Here is a 19,323-nt window from a genome sequence, read left to right as displayed (position 1 = left end):
TGTTTTTATTATTATAGGTATTCATATGGCACTGGAATGTGTTTTACAACAAAAGACAAAAATAAGACAGGATCCCTGCACAGAGGCATACAAGGGATAAAACTATAGGAACAGAAAATTTAATCTTTAAAAAATTTGTTTCCATGAAAAATTTCCAAGTCTTTGGTGATAATCAATGAAATGCCTTAATGAAGCAGGTTTTGGAAATGGGTATTAAAGGGAAGGTGCTCATGGGTTGTAAGAAAAGATTAATTTGTTTCTGGGACATGATGACTAAATGATTCTTGACGGATGGCAGGAAGACGCTTCCCTGGGTGTCAGAATATTCTGGGCGGGAACAAAGAAGCTGGGAAGTTTCAGAACAAGATGATAGCTTCTGCCCTTGAACTGATTTCATTTATTTTAAAAACTCAGTTAACATCGACGAGAATGTGGGCCTTTTCGGTTTCTAAAATGGAGAATGCTTTAAAAACAGAGATGAGAGATATCAAGATGAAGATCAAGAAAAATGAACAGTGCAATGCAGTGCTCGGAAAAATTAGGAAAACAACAGAAATAAGGGGAAGAGTCAAAGGTAAAGACCACAAAACAATGGAAGAATTAATAAGACATCAAGGTTAATTAGGAAGGTCAGGTGAGGGGAAGGCTTAATAAGAAATTTGTCTTGAGAGAAATTATTAAAAGATTTAAAGGTGTAATACAAAGGTCCCACTGAAGCAAAAGATAAATTTTAAATGATTTTGATTTAAAAAGGGAAATATACTGTAAAATATTTATTTAATAAAAATAATTTTATAAGCTATACAGAATTGAATAAAAAGTACAACAAATTATTTCCACTTTGCAAACAGCATACAGTACAACTTGCAAATAGTGTTCAGCATTCTGCAAATATGGCCACCCACCAACACATGAACCTCTTACTGTCATTTTAATAAGTAAAGGCTCCAGTTGTGTGCCACAGGCTTCAAATTAAATTCCAGGGAGATGATGCTTTGGTAACATGAACACTTTGATTATATAACAGTCCATTTTATTTAAAAGGATTAAATAAAATCCCTCAAGTACCACTCTTCTTTTGTTTCTGCGTAAACAATTCCCTATATAGCAAAATAAAATAAAAGATAAGAGATAAAATTCCAGGCTGTTACTTTAAGACATCCAGTCCCCTTCCCTTCCATAGCTAGTATTCTTTTCCTTTTCCTATATCCAAAAAGATGTTGAATGGAAAATGACCTATTCTTATTCTATTCATTTACTTTTAGAGTTCCTGCTTAAACCAAATATATGTCAATTTTGCAATCTTGACACTATTATTCACAGTTTAGCTGTGTCACTCGAAAAATATTAACACCCCAGATGAAAGCAGCTGACGAGGTTCTTTTCAAGATAAGGCAACAAAGTTGGCTCTAAAGTCCTCTTCACATCTCATATTCTAGCAGCCACTCAGTAGGCTGGCTGACTTGTTAATGTATAAATGTATACAGAATATTTTTTCAAGTACCTTGGAACTGGAATCACTAGCAGTTGTTATCTTAAGCAAATAGTAAAGATGATCCACCTTTAGAGCAAAGGCAGATTTAATGTACAAAATGCAGGAATCATCTCTTTCTTGGTTCCTGTCCCATTGAAATAAAAAAGGCTCAGTTTGTGAAAAAGGCCTTGGAATAATCCAACTCCTAATGACAACCTTATCTTGGATACGAAGGACAAATATAAAAGTTAAAATGGAGATGAGAAGTTATTTTAAAAAAGACTTTTTTATTTTATTTTGGAAATAAAAGGGAATGCAAAGACAGAGTGGGCTAGTCGTGTCTTTAGCCCAAATTTTAACTTTTCATCATGAGAATATACAGGGTGGGGCACAATTAGGTTTACATAAACACCCTGTATATTCAGTCCTTCCTGTGGAGGAATAAAAGATGAGGAAATCTACCAACGCTTTCTGATTAGGTCTCTTCACTCAGCGTACTAGCAGGCTTCAAAATGTGCCTTATTTTCTAATGGAATGAGCTTCTCTGGGAAGCATAGAATGATGCAAACATGTATTTCAAACAAAAATCTACACAAATACGTAACTGGCAAGATGTGAACTGAGGACATTCATACAATGAATTCTTAAACATAACTTATTAGAAATAACATGTACTCCTTAAAGGCAGGACACCAAACCAGGGCAAATACTGCCTGTGATAGGAACAACTTCCATCTGTAGAAAGCAAGTGCACATGAGTAACACAAAATAAGAATTAAGTTGTACAGAGACAGGTGCTGTTACAACATATTCCTATCTTGACCTGTAACATCTGTGGCCCCTGTGAGACCCTGGTCTCAAGCTTCTGTCTAATCAGATGTAGAAGTGCTTGACCTACGAGACACCAAGCTCACTTGCCATCAAGTATACAACACCATGTGCTGCTTGACTGCTTGCCATGACTTGGTGTTCAAAATCCAGTTCACTTCTGAATCAGAAAAAAGTCATCCTTAAATAAACAAAATTTCCTTCTGTTCCTCTGAACACGATTATGTTATGCTGGGAACACAGGTATAGTCAATTGGCTGCTTTGAAGCCATGAAATGCACATTCATAAATATATGTTCTACACCTTAAAAAATTAAATACATCCAGGGACTGTGGCTGTGCGGAGTTCTTGCTATAAGTAGCTTGTCAGTAGTGAATTATGAAGTGGTTACTTGAGAACTTGACTCTGGATCTTCCTGCTTTGTATATTTCTTCATAATAGTGACTATACCATTAGCCAGGAAAACCACAGCGATGAGTGCAAAATAACCTGCGTAGATCAGGAACTGAAGGGGGAAACAAGTCATGTACAGAATTATTAATAAGGAGAGCTGTTGTATTACACATATGAAAACACTCTACAATTAAAATGAATTCAGCTTCTCAATAGAACTTTAAAAAGTAGTGTGCTTGCCCAATGTGCGAGGCACTGAAAACACAGAGGCAGCAGAGTGCGGTGGTACAGAAGCCTGATGCCTCCGTGTCAATCCTGTTGACACCCTGGACTAGCTGTGTGACCTTGACCGAGATACCTATTCTCTGAATCTTAACTTCATTTACAAAATGGAATTCTTATTTCCTACTTCACAGGGTTGTTGGGAAGGAGGAGATCATGTATGTCAATGTTTATTAGCACCATGCCGATGCTGCTAATACCACTGTTGGTATTTCTGTTGCTGTCACTGAGTCATGGTCTCTAGCCTCAAGCTGGTGGACTGGTACCTGGGTATGACTAACAGGCCAAGCTCTGAAGATCAAGAACTTTGATTCTTCCCCAGAAGAGGGCAGTAGAAGGTCAACTACAGATTGGGGCAAATTAGGTTTCTAGTTGGTTGTATGGAAAATAATACAATAATTAATACATAATAATAATAATGAATAAACCGTGTTTATGTAAGCTAATTTTGCCCCACCCTGTATATTCCATTATAGGATTACATTTTATATGGATCCTCTCTAAGCCAACTTTTTAATGTGGCTATATAGTTTAGCTACATAGTCACCACCATATTCTTAAAATATCTTACTAAATAGACATAAGCTGGTTCATGGGTTCAAGAAGAGAGTAGCCCTAAGTTCTGAACTAGGTTTTTAAAAGATGGGATACGTTTTCCTATAGGAAATCTGTTAATCACGGCAGCTAGAGGTCCAGCACTGCCCACACATTCCTATTACCCCATATGTCTAAACCCCTAATTTTATAGCAGGATAGCAGGTTCTAGTTTCTGTCCTACCCTCTATCCTTAATGAAGCACCTAACTCTTGCAAGGTCTCGAGGTTTTTACTGCCAGTAGTAACTGGGAAACATAGTACTAAAGTAATAAGCTCCCCTTCTCTGCTCCCCCCCTCCACCTTCTGGGGGCAGCAAACGCAGAGTGAGACAAGCAGGCTTCAGAGTAGATTCTGGTTGAGATCCTAGCTCTGCACCACTATTGTTGACTCAGTGACCTTACCACTTAACATTACTTAACTTTCAGATTACCTTCTCCATTCTAAACCTGACAACCCTACAAAATCCTATATAAAGTACCTTGGACGTAGAAAGCGCTCAGTGCACGTTACCTATTATTATGATTTCTCATCAGTGAAAATACAGTTAAAATTACTGCTGACATGTTGGGTCTTTCTATTTAACAAAACTAATGTGGAAGTATGAAGGGAATGACGGAGAAGCAATTTTCTGGCCTGGGATGGGGCACGTTTTGATTTAATTGCTTGTTTTGCAGAAGTACAGAGCAAACCCTACCTACAGGCTCACAGTGCATGAAGGCATGTGCAATCATATGATCCCTTGATGAAGAAATGTGTTCACATAGTCTTGGGTGTTTGTACAGGTGTTTTCTCAATAGGTCGTGTGTTAAGAATCAGAATGCTACTCATCAACAGCAAATCATTACCCTGGTATCTGGGGGAGGAGGATTAAATAAAGAAAGGAGGAGACTCAGCTGTGAGATAAGACAGGTTGCCCCCAACATGCTCCAGATAGCAAAGTACAGAAGGGGAAGGACTGCCAGGAGGGGACACCATTACTTTTTATGTGATGTCAGTCTATACTGTTTGAATTTCTTTTCATTAGGCATCTTCCCCTGAGTCACCCTGATCAAGGTGTAACTTCTTCAGTGCAAAACAGCTCTTACCTGAGTGGTAATTTCTAAGCCAAGGCCACTGGCATCGACTACAATGAGCGTGAGCAGCGTCTGCAGGGCCAGAGCAATGAAGGTGTTGACACCAAACACTAGGGCATAACGCTCCATGCTGAGGTTTGCTGCAATCTGAAAACTTAACAAAGAACAACAAATAGGTAAGATTTCTTCCTGGGTAGTTAAAATTTTAATTTAAATGGAAAGGGTAACCCCTTCTTTCTACTGTCAATCACCTTCCCAACCAAGTGAAAAGTATTTTGTTGCTAAATGATGCCAGTCTCATGCAAAATCTGGAAACAGCGGGAACACGTGAACGAGGAATTAAATGAACCTTGCCTAAATGCTTCCTCAGGAGAAAACAAACAATAGAGTGCTCTCTCCCATTTGCCTCGTTTAACTAGGAAATTTAATTTCTTTGTAAAGAAACCAAAAGTTTTATCCAATCACAACTTTTCCTAATGCCTCTTTGAATAAAATACATACGTTGCTATAGTGATGAGTAACATGTAGATGATTCTGAAGACAACATAGGACGCGTAGCACACCCAAATGTTACCCACGGTGTCCATGATGTACACTGCGGCCGCAATCAGGAGAGAACACAGAGACAGTGTCATTTCTCCCCACGTGGACCAGGAAATTTTTATGTAACCAACTGCAAAAACGGCAACAGCACCTGCAGAATGGAAAGAGCAATAAATAAAGACTATTTAAAAAAATTTAAATCAGCTTAGGTTATTCCATTTTAAAGCTGTGAACTTATATAGAGGGTGCTCACGACTAGGGAGTGCTTTGGAAGAAAGGCAGAGAATTGACTTGATGGAATAAATGCTATAGAGCCGGTGTGAGGATGAGAGACTGAACCGGGGCAGTTGACAATGAGATGGGAAAGGAGGCCACAGATCCAGGGAGGCTGCTGAAGAAATGCAGCTGAGGCAGAGGCCATGTCCAAAAGAACCACTGCTCCTCAGCTTGGCACCCTGGCAGGACAGGGCCTCTCTCCTCCCCGAGGAGCCATTGAGAACATGGCAAAAGGGCATCTCTGCCCTTTGGTAAAATGATTACAAAGATAATGACAGCTGAAATGTACGGAGTGCTCCTGAGTGCCAGGTGCAGTTGTAAGTGTTTATAGAAATCATGTAGTCTTCCAAAAACCTTATGAGGCACATCAACAAATTAGAAAGGGACAACAAAATAAAGCAGTCAATGACACCGGCTCTGAGTTCAAATCTTATCCTCACTACTTACGATCTATATTACCTTGGGCAAGTTAATAACGTATCTGTCCATGGTTTCAACTGTAAAATAGGATGGCAATTGCAGCTATCCCAGGAATTTTGTAAGGACTGACTGAATATACATAAGTTATAATATCAGAGCTCAAAATAAGTAAATCATTCTCTGCAGTTAGTTCACGTATGGGAGAGGAGAGAAAACCTGATTGGTTGATGACTACCAGAGGAATCCCCCTCCTGACCATCCCTAAGTCAGCACTGCTCACCCAGCAGGGTGGAAACGGCCTCCACGCCTCCGTTATAGATAGCAGCATGGCGAGAAGGCATCACCTGCTCCCACAGGCCCTGGGTGTAGTTGACCACTTGAAAATAGCCGCAGGTGGAGAGGGCCCACCACACGGACCAGCAGAGCAGAGGCCGGGAGGAGTAGCACATCAGGAAGTCATTCCACAGCACCTTCAGCACAAGGAGCCGGTCTGGCTGCGGCTCCTGCACAACCAAAGGGAAGAAAGCTCAACCATCTGGAAGGCAACTGGACAGGAAGTAACTGAATAGACTCAGTATTTAATGTAACAGGTGTTACTCTTTTCCTCTGTGAAAAATACACAGGGTGGGGCAAAAGTAGGTTCACAGTTGTTCATACAGAAAATAACAATAAATACAAGAATGAGCTCTTGATACATAGTTATAAAATTTTTCTTGTAATGCGAACTTTTAAGACCTATTTTATTAGCAACTTTCAAATGTGCAATGCTACCACCATATTGCACACTGTATCCCCAGGACTTATTTATTTTATAATTGGAAGTTTTTACCTTTTGATCCCCTTCACCCATTTCTCCTACCGCCCAATCTCAATCTGGTCTTTATATCTATGAGCTTTTGGGTTTTTGGTTGTGTGTGTGTCTGCTTTGTTTTGAGGTTCCAAATATAAGTGAGATTGTATGGTATTTGTCTTTCTTTTTGACTTATTTCTCGTAGCATAATGTACTTGAAGTCCATCTATGTTGTTTTTAAATGGCAAGAATTCATTTTTTTTTCTTTAATCCTCACCCACGGATGTTTTTATGTATTTATTTTTTAGAGAGAGGAAAGGAGAAGCATGAATGTATGAGAGAAACATCAGTTGGCTGCCTCCCATACCTCCCCCATCAGGGATCACACACAATCAAGGCAGGTGCCCTGACTGGGAATTGAACCCGCAACCTTTTGGTGCACAGGACAAAGCTCCGATCAATTGAGTCACCTGGCCAGGGCAGAATTCATTTTTTATGGCTAATAATTTTTCATTATTATACACATTCTATTTGTTCATCCACTGATGGACACTGGGTTGTTTCCATATCTTGGCTATTTTAATTAAAGCTACAATGAACATGGGGGTGCAGACACCTTTCTGAGTTAGTGTTTTTGTTTTCTTCAGATAAATACCCAGAAGGAGAGTTGCTGGGTCATGGATATTCAGTTTACACTTCTATCAATAGGGACAAAGGGCTTCCTTTTCCCCATATCCTCTCCAACATTTGTTATCTTTCTGAGAACAGCCATTCCAACAGGTGTGTGTGGTTTTGATTGCATTTCCCTGCTGATTAGAAGCATCTCTTCATGTATCGGTTAGCCACGTGCATGTCTTCTTTGGAAAAATACCTATTCAGATCTTTTGCTTTTTTTTTCAATTGGATTTTTTTTTTACTATTGAGTTGTATGAGTTTTTTATGTATGTTGGATATTAACCCCTTGTCAGATATATAATTTGCAAATATTTTCTCCTATTCAGTAGGTTGCCCTTTCATTTTGTTGACTGTTTCCTTTGCTATGCAGAAGCTTTTTAGTTTGATGTAGACCCACTTATTTTTGCTGTTGTCGCTTTAGCTGTTGGTGTCAGGTTTAAAAAATCATTGCTAAGACCAATGTCATGAAGCTTACTGCCTTTGTTTTCTTCTAAGAGTTTAATGTTTCGGGTCTTACTGTCTCAAATCTTAATCCAGTCTGAGATAATTTTGTGTAGCCTCTTCTTTAAATAGAACATTGACAGGGCATAATTAAGTCTTTACAAGTGAAAGGCCACTCTTTACTGAGCTCAGTCATGCAAAGGGAAATTTATCTATAGTTAAAACAATGGCTACGATGGAAATTTTTGAGAATAAATTTGACAAACTAATTATTTGTCAAAATATGGTTCTATGGCCGAAACCAGTTTGGCTCAGCGGTAGAGCGTCGGTCTGCGGATTGAAAGGTCCCAGTTCGATTCCGGTCAAGAGCATGTACCTTGGTTGCGGGCACATCCCCAGTAGGGGGTGTGCAAGAAGCAGCTGATCGATGTTTCTCTCTCATCGATGTTTCTAGCTCTCTCTCTCTCTCTCTTCCTCTCTGTAAAATATCAATAAAATATATATATTTAAAATATGTGGTTCTATGCGTCAGAACTGCACTTTATTCTGATTTTCATGGCTAGTTCCTTTATGTTACTTAGGTATCAACTCAGACAATAGAAGCCATTCAGTATTCTTACCAATCATTACTTCTCGATACCACATCACTTGCTAGCCCATTTTTCCTTTCTATAAAATCAAGATCAAACTACCCACCTACCTACATATTCTTCTTTACCATAATTACTTCAATTATAACTTATGGTTCAGTTATGGGCTATTTGTCAACTTAAAATGACAGTACAATCTCCAACATCCATATTTTGACTTTCCTTCAAGCTTGTAAAAAACCAAAAAAAAAACCCAAAAAAAAGCAGCATTTTAGGGCTGTAAGTGCCAAGCAGCACTGCCTGCCGGTTGGGGTGCCAGGAGTAAAGCCAAGGACATCATGGTATGGGCTTGAATCCTAATTGTTACCACACTGTAACCAACAGGATGGTTCTGACTGCTGTCACCCCGTGAAAGACTTCATGGAGCACAGTACAGGTTGAAGTGCATCTCACATATATTCTCACCTATGTTCAGGAGTATATCTGTGTAATTCTACAGTCCCGATCTCTGATCCTGATCCTCCTCTTTAACATGAGAGGGTTGATGAGATCTAATGTCCCTTGTAACTTTAAGATGCTCTAATTATTCTAAGACTTGTGGTTTGAATCACTTAAGTCTAAAATGTTATAATTATTCAGCATGTCAAGTATTCACATTTTGCCTATCTATAAGTAACAAATATCAAGTTGTTCTATGACTGTAGATTTCAACTCATTAATTGACTAGGTTTCAACTCATTAGTGGTAATAAAATCAATTTAGTGAGCAACGATCACATGATAAAAAATAAAGTGAATGGGCCAAAACCGGTTTGGCTCAATGGATAGAGCGTCGGCTTGGGGACTGAAAGGACCCGGGTTCGATTCCAGTCAAGGGCATGTACCTTGGTTGCGGGCACATCCCCAGTAGGGGGTGTGCAAGAGGCAGCTGATCGATGACTCTCTCTCATCGATGTTTCTAGCTCTCTCTCTCCCTTCCTCTCTGTACAAAATCAATAAATATATTTAAAAAAATAAAAAAATAAAGTGAATGGAATGTGTCAGAATAAAATAATGTATTTTAAAAACCATATATATATGTGTGTGTATATGTATATATATAAGTATATCCTATATAATAACAAGCTAATATGCTAATTAGACTGAACAGCAGAATGACTGTCCAGACAAACTTCTGGACAAAGTCCCCGAGGCAGCCGAGGCGGCAAGGGCCAAGGGCCTCTAATATATATATATGGATGTTAGAGATTGTACTGTCACTTTAAGTTGACAATACATACACACACACCTGTGTACTGGTTGCTACGTAAAATGTTTCTTACTAAGTAGTTTCCTGTTTATATTCAAAAAAGTTTAAAACTTACTGGTCTATAAAAATCTTTAGAGCTATGGTCAATATGTTAATATTTAAGAAAAAATATATGTATTATAGGTATGTATATACATATTAGTCTTAGCTAAAGCCATTTTGACACATTTGAAACAGATTTTTAAAAGGTTCTTATTCTTTCTTCTACATGAGATCTATCGAATGATCACTCGTACACCTTTCCCTCCCTCATCAGCTCTTCGTTGGCTCTCTGGCGTCACCTAACGAACTGAAGGAGTCAGTGTTTCATTTCTACTGAGTTCCTGGTGCCTCTGACTGAAGCTGCCCTCACAGTCAGAGTGAGTTTATGGTGAGTGTCACCAGGCTCTACAGCGTGACCCGAGCTCTTTGGGATGACGACCTACATTTCAACAAGTAACCAGAGTGAGGAACGGGGAAGGCGGAAGAGTAATTTTCGATGAGGACATTAGATGCCGCGTTGGAACAAGCTGAGTTAACTCAGGTGGAGAGCCAGGCTCTATTCATGCTGGTCTTTTCCTCCCAGCCAGCCCACAAAGCCCGGAGCTGGGCTTTGTGCCTGACAGAACCCGTCTACAAAGATGGAATGTTAATAGGCTTGTTCACAAACACATCCTGGGAAAACTAAGATTAACTCAGTATGTTTGAAATGAATCTTGCCCCTCATAGCTTATAACCTGATAGAAAGATAAACTTTTATGAAAAGGGTGACTGACTGGTGGAGGCAGTGAATCTTCCTGTCTAGAGAGAACGGATGGATGAATTATTTTGATGCCATACCTCTAGTAAGAAACAATTTCATAGTCACACTGCTAACATTATTTCATCTTCTTAACTATTCCTTCTGATCCTCTTCTCCTGTATTATTCATTACTACGCACTTCGGCAAAGTGTAATTTCCAGCACAGAAGAGGACAGTAACTCCTATCCGTAAACACTTTGGCTTCAAGTCAGAAACTGGAAGTAGATATTCATCATTTGTTGGAATCATTTCACCTATTCATTTTGCAAAAACCTTCTGAGTGCTATATTTATATGCCAAGATTGAAAGATGAAAGAAGAGATAGCCCTTGCTGTGGCTTCTAAAACATCTCTGCCACAAGCAACAGAATGCTGTGCCAGTCTGACCCTGAAGGTCATTCAGGCCAGGGGAAAATACATTTGTCATTCCTAATTTAAATCAACCTCATCTTGACTCAATGAATGAATGAACCGCCATCCAACTCAGGATAAAACCTGAATCCATGTGAACACAAGGGCTAGCAAAAGGGGTTTCCTGCCTGATTTTTCACTGCTGGCCTGGCCCCCAGAGTAGCGACCGCAGGACATTTAAAGTTGGACTTACCGGTTCCTCCATGGGAGGCTCCTCCACATTTAGAGGGATTTTTGACTCAACATCCTCCCACCCGGGAAGGTGGTTAGAAGCTGAGGTGTCAGTCACAATACCGCCATTTTGTATCTTGATGCCATTCACTCCCTTGCAGGTAGAATGAATGTGGTGGAAAAAAAGGCTCTTCTGTGGCATAGGCAGAAACCAGGCCACGGCAAAAGCCACAGAAACACAGGTCAGAGAGATGACATTCAGGCTGAACAGGGACCAGCCTGCCACTGAGACGAGGATCTGCCCTAGGACTGAGCCCACTGTGAAGCCCACCAAGGTGGCAGTTCGACTGTAACTTGTGACTTTCTGGTACCTGCTCAGGTCCACCACACTGTAGATGTAAGAGTAATAGGCGATCTCAGTGGCTGTGGCGATGCCGTAGAAGAATTCCAAGAACTGAATGGCCAGCAGTCCCTGGGCGTAGAGCAGCATGAACCACGTGACGATAAGGCTGAGCCCTTGCAGCAGGATAACGGGTTTGTAACGGAGGTAGTCTGTGGCCAGGAACACAGGAAACAGCAGCACCAGGTAAGAGTAAGTCCATACTGGATAAATCTCATTGAAGACCTGACAGGCAAAGAAGGATAAAAACGTATTAGTGATATCAAAGGACCTGGAATATTCATAACAATTTATTCTTATAAAACAACCTACTACTACCTCAAATACCTCATCCTTACCAACCAAAGAAATCGTGACAATAGTTCTCAATATTGTTTGGAATATACTTCCCTATTTCCACTCCATCTTTTTCTTAAAATCCTGCCTATTCATCAAGGCCTCGTTCTTAGGCTTCCCCGCCCTGGGAGACTGCTGGCGCTGACAGTCTCTGCGCCACAACACCCAAAGCTCTCTGGACACCGCTTTGTACGTGTCATCTCCCAGTTCCTCACGCCACTGGTTCTCAGCCGTGGCTGCACCGTTCCCGAGGAGTGTTAAGAATTCTGGATGCCCAGCCATCGGCATTTTTTAAAAACCTCCCAGGAGATTTTAACATGAGTCAGATCTGAGAACCATTGCCTTATAGTTCTTTAAGGGTGGACTCATCTGCACAAAATGTCCTACTGTTTAGGCTCAATAAATGTCTTCAAAACAAATAAATGCCTTGGAATTACTGCCAATTCCTTCTTCGGGGCACAGGACAGGAAGCCTTGATTCCACTGCTTGATTAGGACTGATTTGAATCCTCTAATTTTAATTAAGTTTCATTTCTTTGGGAGCCCAGGAATAAAAGGGTTAATCTGTTTACAATCTTTAAAAAAAAAAAATATATATATATATATATATATATATATATATATATATATATATATATATGATTTCAGAGAGGAAGGAAGAGGGATAGAGAGATAGGAACATCAATGATGAGAGAAAATCATTGATCTGCTGCCTCTAGCACGCCCCCTACTGGGAATCAACTTCCTGAGCATGTGACTTCCTGGTTCATAGGTCCATGCTCAATACTGGGCCACAATGACTGGGCTGTTTACAATCTTGATAGAGTATCTGTGGGTGGTAGAATTATGGGCAACTTTGATGTCCTTTTTGCTTGAAAAGGTAGTAGTGTTGATTATTTATTTTCAATGTATTTTTAAAATTGAGATACAATAGAAACAATCTTTAAAATAAGCATTAAACCATTAAGACTCCCAGCTAGAATTTCAATTTCATCATTTGCTGTGTGATCCTAGGCAAGTTCTTTTAGTTCCCATTAGACTTAATCTCCATTACCAGTGAAAGAAGGATAAGACCTACACCATGGGATTATTGTTGCAAGGATTAAGTGAGAGAATATGTGTAAGACACACTTACTCCACTTTATTCATAGGTCTGAAGACTTGAGGACTAACATGAACATGCAGACCACTTAGAACAATATTAATTAGCTAAATTAATTGAACTATCATCCCATTCTTCCAATAACAATCATCATAGGAGACTTTTCCTTCCTCTTATATGTGCCTTGTGTCTAGCAAGATCTAGACCAGTCAGTTTTTATTTTTTTTTTTCAAAAACAAATTTGGCTTTATTTTTCTGTGGAAGTAGGTCCTATATCTAACACTGCACAAGGTTTCCTGCACAATGTGGACCAGTCAGTTTTTAAAGATCATTTCAAATTCTGCATCAGTGGCCCCAATTTTTTTTTATCTATTTTTTGTTAATCCTGACTCAAGAATATTTTTTCCCATTGATTTTTAGAGAGAGTGGAAAGGAGGGAGAGAGACAGAGAGAGAGACATTGATGTGAGAGAAACACATCACTTGGTTGCCTCCCTGACCAGGGACAGAGCCTGCAACTGAGGTACATGCCCTTGACAGCAATCGAACCTGGGACCCTTCAGTCTTTGGGCCGATGATCTATCCACTGAACAAACTGGCTAGAACAATGGCCCCAGTTTTTAAGTGCTATCTAAAAAGTCGTCTTGTTAACAGGCTAAATACTTTGCAATGGTGCACTATAACCCTAGACTTTGACAATCTAAGTTTAAGGATGACTTCCTTTTAAACTCTTATGTATACTTCGGTTTACCCAAGTATAAAATAGGCTGTTTTAAGGTTTTAGAGGAGCAATAGAATAAACAATTATGTGTAATCTTTTGCCAGTGCAGAGCACACTATAAAAGTAAAACATAATCTGAAATACATTCCAGACTTGATTACTCTTTCTGCCTGGCCGAATACCAAAAGTGATTTGTCTAAGAGCCTCACCTTCATGAATTTTTATCTAACTTGTGTTTGTAAGTCACTGAGCAGCCTCCACTTGATCAGGAAATGTTCTTGCACCTGAACATGTGCATGAAAGAATAATCGAGAACTGTGGAAATGATTCTGATTCAGAAGTGTGGGAATTTTAACAAACGAGGAACAAAGTACTCTTGGCTGGCTTAACCACAGTGGAAGATGCCTCTCGGTAGAAAACCAAAGGGACCAGAGTAGCCTGAGATGAAGGCTGACTTCGCAGCTGTGCTCCACTAACAAGTTCCCACCACCTTTTTGCCTGTAGTTTTAGATACTCTCCCACAGTTTTCTTAAGTTTGAAAGTGCCTCCTGGGTTTGACTTAGCATGTTTCTTCACCTTCTCATTTCCCCAACTTGTTTTCCCCAACAAAGCAGCACAAAGCTCTCAGCCATCACACCTCTCCTCTGAAATGCCCCCAGTCACTTCCTTCCATACCCCATCTTTAGTTTTCTCCCACACCCCTCTGGACTCCAACTGACTTCTTCAAGTTAGTAATATGGTCTGTACTGAAACTTTATACACCTTTCAATAGTAATTGTCCCCAAATGATTTCCTGCCACATTTTCATTACATAAATCTCACCCTTTTAATTAATGATTTAAAGTGTTTATACTTACAAGTCTGGTGCTATTCCTAGTATAAGACCACAATAGAGATCATGAAGATGAGGAAAAGTAACATTGCCAGACCTGCAAGGCCAAGTAGAATCAGAAACAAAGGCAAGCGGGCAGAGACCACATGGCTTCTCCTTAACTCGCAGTAAATAGGAACCCAGACTTTTCTCTGTGAGACAGGATCCACCTAACATGAATGTCCCTCTCACAGTATGGCCTGCATTAGAATAGCAAATCTCTACTGAGGAGCCGCACGCTGTGCTAATCACACCTACGTGACCCCATTTAATCCAAACAACAGCCCCAGGAGGGAAATGCTTGTCGTCCCTATTTTAAAACTGAGGAACGTGGCCTCAGAGAAAGGTTACATAAACTGCCCCCCAAGTTATCATAGGTCGTAATTGGCAGAGGCCGAAACTGGACCTAGATATTCTGAATCCACCACACTTCAATCAGAACTGTTACTGATCATTTACTGTGTTCCAGAGTTACTTCTAATGCCTGCAGCAGCTTTTTTTTTTTTTTTCCCCCAGAGAGAGAAAGAAGTGGGGGCTGGGGGGGTGGGGTGTGGGGGTGGGGAGAAGCAGACATAGATCAGTTGTCTCCTTTATGCACCCCGGCCAGAGATCAAGCCTGCAACCTAGGTATGTGCCCTGACCAGGAATTGAACCCTTGACTTCTGGTGCATGGTGGGACATTTGACCCAACTGAGACACACTGACCAGGGCTACAGCAGCTTTTCAGCCTGCATTGAGGCGCTTGCACAGGGCATTCATGAAGAGATAAAGAACACATCTCCAGAGGTTAGCATTGGGTCTCCAAAAAAGGATCCCTTCTCTCTCAATGCCTCCAAGGAGAAGCTGTCACACCAAAAATACTTCTTTGATTGAGACTTTGAATCTTGAAGGGGAACTTCCTACACAAATGGACAAGTTACAGGCTCTATTGTCCAGACCCTGGACAATGTCTTCTGCCAGGTAAAACCTGCCACGTGAGCAAAAGGAATGATTTTATTTAAGGCACCTGTCACAACTCTTGGGGTCAGGACTTGTTTGTGGCTTTCCTCAGAAAGTCAAGCGGAAGAGTTCAGTTTTGATTTCTAATTCAGATTTAGACTTTATCTTAGAATCAAGTTCAATTAAACTAATTAGCATTTATTTGCACAACACTGTTTTCAAGCTGCATGAAGATTACAAGAAAAAAGAATAAAATGAAGCCCGTTATCCAAGAGCTGTGGAATACACACACACACACACACACACACACACACACACACACTATTGATCAGGGGATCAGAAATCGGGGGTTGCTTCTGTGAGATGGACCTTAAGGAAGAGGAAGTTGGAGGGGAACAGAAAGATATGGTATCAACAGATACACACTGTTGTACGGGAGGCTTTCTCCGAGCTGAGAGCTCCTCTTTGAGTCTAGACCAGAGATGAGACCTGGCCGTGCCGGCCTGAGGACTCAGATGAGTGTGGAAGGAGCTAGGCACGTGGGAGAGGGCAGGGGGAAGACGGGTGTAGGCAGTGGAAAATCAGGCTGTTCCGGGGTTCAGAGCCAAATTCTATAAGGCTCTGAATATCATCAGGCAGCGAAGGTGGAATGTTTTTTTTTTTAAGGAAATCAAAGGAAGGTAATGAATGTCTGTCAAATCACATGCTAAAAAAGATGAAAGGATTAAAAATATTTTGTAGGTAAAGAGCTCTATTTTATTAAATGTTTGTCTTTCCACTCTTGGAAAACAATCAAATTTTAACCCATTTAAAACTTACAAAGTGGCACCTAAAAGAGGTGAACATTGTTCCTGAAACATAAGAAAAAGATGTTTTGAGTCTGCCCTCCCTCCCCGCCCTCTGTCCTTGGGCATGGCTATCAGCAGCTCTGTTTAGGACGATCCAGCGTGGCCCTTCTCAAGTCTTCTAGGGGGAAATCCGAACTTCAACACAAACATCACTGAGCACGATTAACATTCACTCTGCCTAAAAACCACGTCAGATTTTTATTTCACTGTCATTGGTGAAAGCATGCACTCAGTCAGAAAGAACACATTGTTCTATTTATTTCAATTATTAGATTATTTTTTTTAAAAAAAATCTAGGATCCTGGAGAGGGCGAACAGAGCCACACCGCACACAACCAACAGACTCAGCCCTAATTCCAGAGTCCTCAGAGACAAATGACATCCCTTTTTCCAGACACTGGCTTTCTCTCCAAACCCTTATCTCATTTACAACAACAGAAGGGTGCTATGGCTTTGTTACACAATCAGCAAGTATTTCCAGGGCCTGCCCCCTGCTTTATGCCTCTGCCCCTGAACATACTTCACTCACTCTAGAAAGCTTTCTGGTAAGACAGGGCACGCCCCACAGCATGGAACACCCCACAGCAAACTCCTTGGCCAGGGCACGTGACAAAACAGATTGCGTTTCAAACATCAACACGGGCAGAATGTTTCTTGGCCCTGCACTTGGTCAGGCAAGGTACACACTGATCACATGGCGGCTCACATGAAACTTTAATTGTCAGCAGCTACCAGCAGTATCACCGCTGCTCCAGGGCCTACACCTCCCACCCTGGCTGTGCGGGTGTTCGGGCTCCTTCTCTCCTATTGACTGCAGCCCTTTTCTTCTCGTAAAACCATTCTGCTCACAGGAGTCGGCCCTTCCCATTTTATGACAGCATTACAGTTCAAACATGGAATGCGTAACTGTAGCAGTCCCTTGTGGAGTGGAGTGGGCCCGAAGAAACAGAAGACCTGAAGTTGGGTCAGAGTCAGTGATCCCGCCTAGAGGTGAGACTAGGAGAAACTCAAATGAAACCCTCCATCCAGACTTCAGCACCCTGCCTTCCAGTCCCTGACGGGGGGCCTTGGAAACGGAGGAGGGACACAATAACAGAGTGGGCTGTGAGTAATGGCAGCCTGCTCTGACCTGTGATGCAGGGATACCCAGAGGTGATGAATCAGGGCGAAGGGCCAGGTTTAGACAGGAGCATGTCACAACAACTGGGCGGAAAAGGGAGCCTGGGCTACACGGGCAGGTGTCCACCCAGCGTTCCAGAAAGCAGCGCCAGGCCTCAGCTCTCAGGCTGTGTAGCCTTCAAGGGAGAGCAGGCTGAACCGGCTTGCTTCTGGTGTTGCGGGGTCCCCCTGAGTGCCGTTCCTTTGTCAGTTACTATAATGTCTTTCAGTACAGCTTGCTGTGTTCACTTTTTTTTTTTTTGTCTTTCTTCTTCAAAAACTCAAGTGTTGAGACTGACCATAAGGTGTGAGAGCTGGACGTCTGTAAAGCACACAGTGCACTTCTGAAGTACGGACACCCCCTCACCTGGGGAAAACCAACCAGAACCAGGTTCTTGATCACAGAACTGCCGGCTCCCAATCACTCTGAACATCTCAGAGGGGCAGTTTTGCAAGATCTCACCGTGCAGTTGAGCAAAACTAGCATTTGTGAAGCAACCATTCAGCATGCAAGAAAAACTGTAATTAAGGGCCAACTCTATGATACCATCTCAGTATCTGCTTTTCTCCCAGCAGGTGTGTGTGTGTAGGGGGGTGGGGGTGGGGGGCGGCATATCCATGGACACAGTCCCATCCAACTAAGAATCAAGGCAAACTGAGACGACGGGCTCTTGCCGCCCTGGACTGTCTTCATTGGAGCACATCCATCAGGTCAGCGGAAAACAAAGTAAGGGATGGGATGGGACGGGAGGGGCTGGGGTAGCGGGAGGGCGGCGGATCCTTATAGAAAAGCTGGGGTTACACAGCATGTGGGTCCCCGCTTTCAAACACCAGATATCTACTAGACCTCCACCGTGTGCAAAGTACAGCTTGCTGTGTTCACTTTTTTTTTTTTTCCCCCTTCCCCCGCCAGCGCTCCCCCGGCCCCAGCGGGAGCTGCCGGCCTGCAGCACCCTGGCGCCGCGGCTCCGAGCACGGAGGGGGAGGCGCCCCCCAAACCAGCGGGCAAACAGCCTGAGCTGCTGCGGCGCACGGCGCGGGCCGCCTTCCAACGGGGAAAAGTCGCCGATCTGCCCGGAGAGGCTCCCGCCGCTGCCCTCGCCGCAGCCCGCCTCCCCTCCGCTCCCCTCCTCCCGCCCCGCGCCCCTGCCGTCCGCGCCCGCAACCGCCGCGTACCTCCCGCTCCGTCAGGTTCTTGTCGGGCCCCAGCAGGTAGGGCGTGAGGAAGGGCTCGGACGGCCGGAGGCTGGCGAAGAAGCCGTAGGCGCAGAGCAGCGCGGTGGGCAGCAGCCAGCCTTCGCGCGGGACCCGCGCGGTGCGCAGGAGCACGGTGGCCGCCGCCGCCGCCGCGCGCCGGGACACCGGGCCGGGCACATCCATCCGGAGCGCGAGGGGCGGCGACCCGGCCCCTTCCTCCTCTTCTTCCTCCTTCGCCAACTGAAGGGAGGCCCGAGCGTCGCCCCAGCGCCGCCGCCGGCACCTGTCACCCCGCGCGGCGCCTCCTCCCGGCAGGGCCCGGCCGTCCTGGGGGTCGCTCCGGCCTCCTCCACGCCGCGCCGGGAGTTCCCAGTGCGGCCGGGCGACGCGCGGCCCGAGGCAGGCACGCCCGAAGGCCCACCCTCAACGCCGCCGCCTCCAGGCAGGGAGCCAATCACAGGAGAGCTTTGGAGCTTGGCTTCTCTCCCATTGGCCGGTGGCGGCACGCCAGACGGCTGACGTCGGCGGGCTGAAGCGTGGAGGACGGGCTCCGGGGACAGCCCGGCTGTGGTGGCGGCGCGCGCCGGCCGGGCGCGTGGCCAGCGGGGCTGCGGGCGCGGGGCGCCGGGACCCGCTCGCCCTCCACGCCGCCGCTCACCTGGGTGGGACGCTCCGAGTGGATCTAATCCCCGCCGAGAGGA

The 19,323-nt window shown here is 43.2% G+C and overlaps 1 protein-coding gene across 1 annotated transcript; it reads right to left on the bottom strand.

The window, feature by feature from the left end:
• Positions 1-2,032: 2,032 nt before the first annotated feature.
• SLC19A2 (solute carrier family 19 member 2) lies at positions 2,033-19,017 on the bottom strand. Its single transcript, XM_084865329.1, has 6 exons — positions 18,602-19,017; positions 11,075-11,677; positions 6,167-6,389; positions 5,149-5,341; positions 4,660-4,801; positions 2,033-2,808 (listed from the first exon to the last, which is right to left on the bottom strand). Exons 1-6 carry the CDS (start codon positions 18,803-18,805, stop codon positions 2,680-2,682), a joined length of 1,494 nt encoding a protein of 497 aa, XP_084721455.1. The 5' UTR covers positions 18,806-19,017; the 3' UTR covers positions 2,033-2,679.
• Positions 19,018-19,323: the final 306 nt, after the last annotated feature.

This window comes from Pipistrellus hanaki, assembly GCF_964339955.1.
Source record: "Pipistrellus hanaki genome assembly, chromosome: 18".
NCBI lineage: Eukaryota > Metazoa > Chordata > Mammalia > Chiroptera > Vespertilionidae > Pipistrellus > Pipistrellus hanaki.
This window is presented reverse-complemented; position numbering and strand designations above follow the sequence as displayed.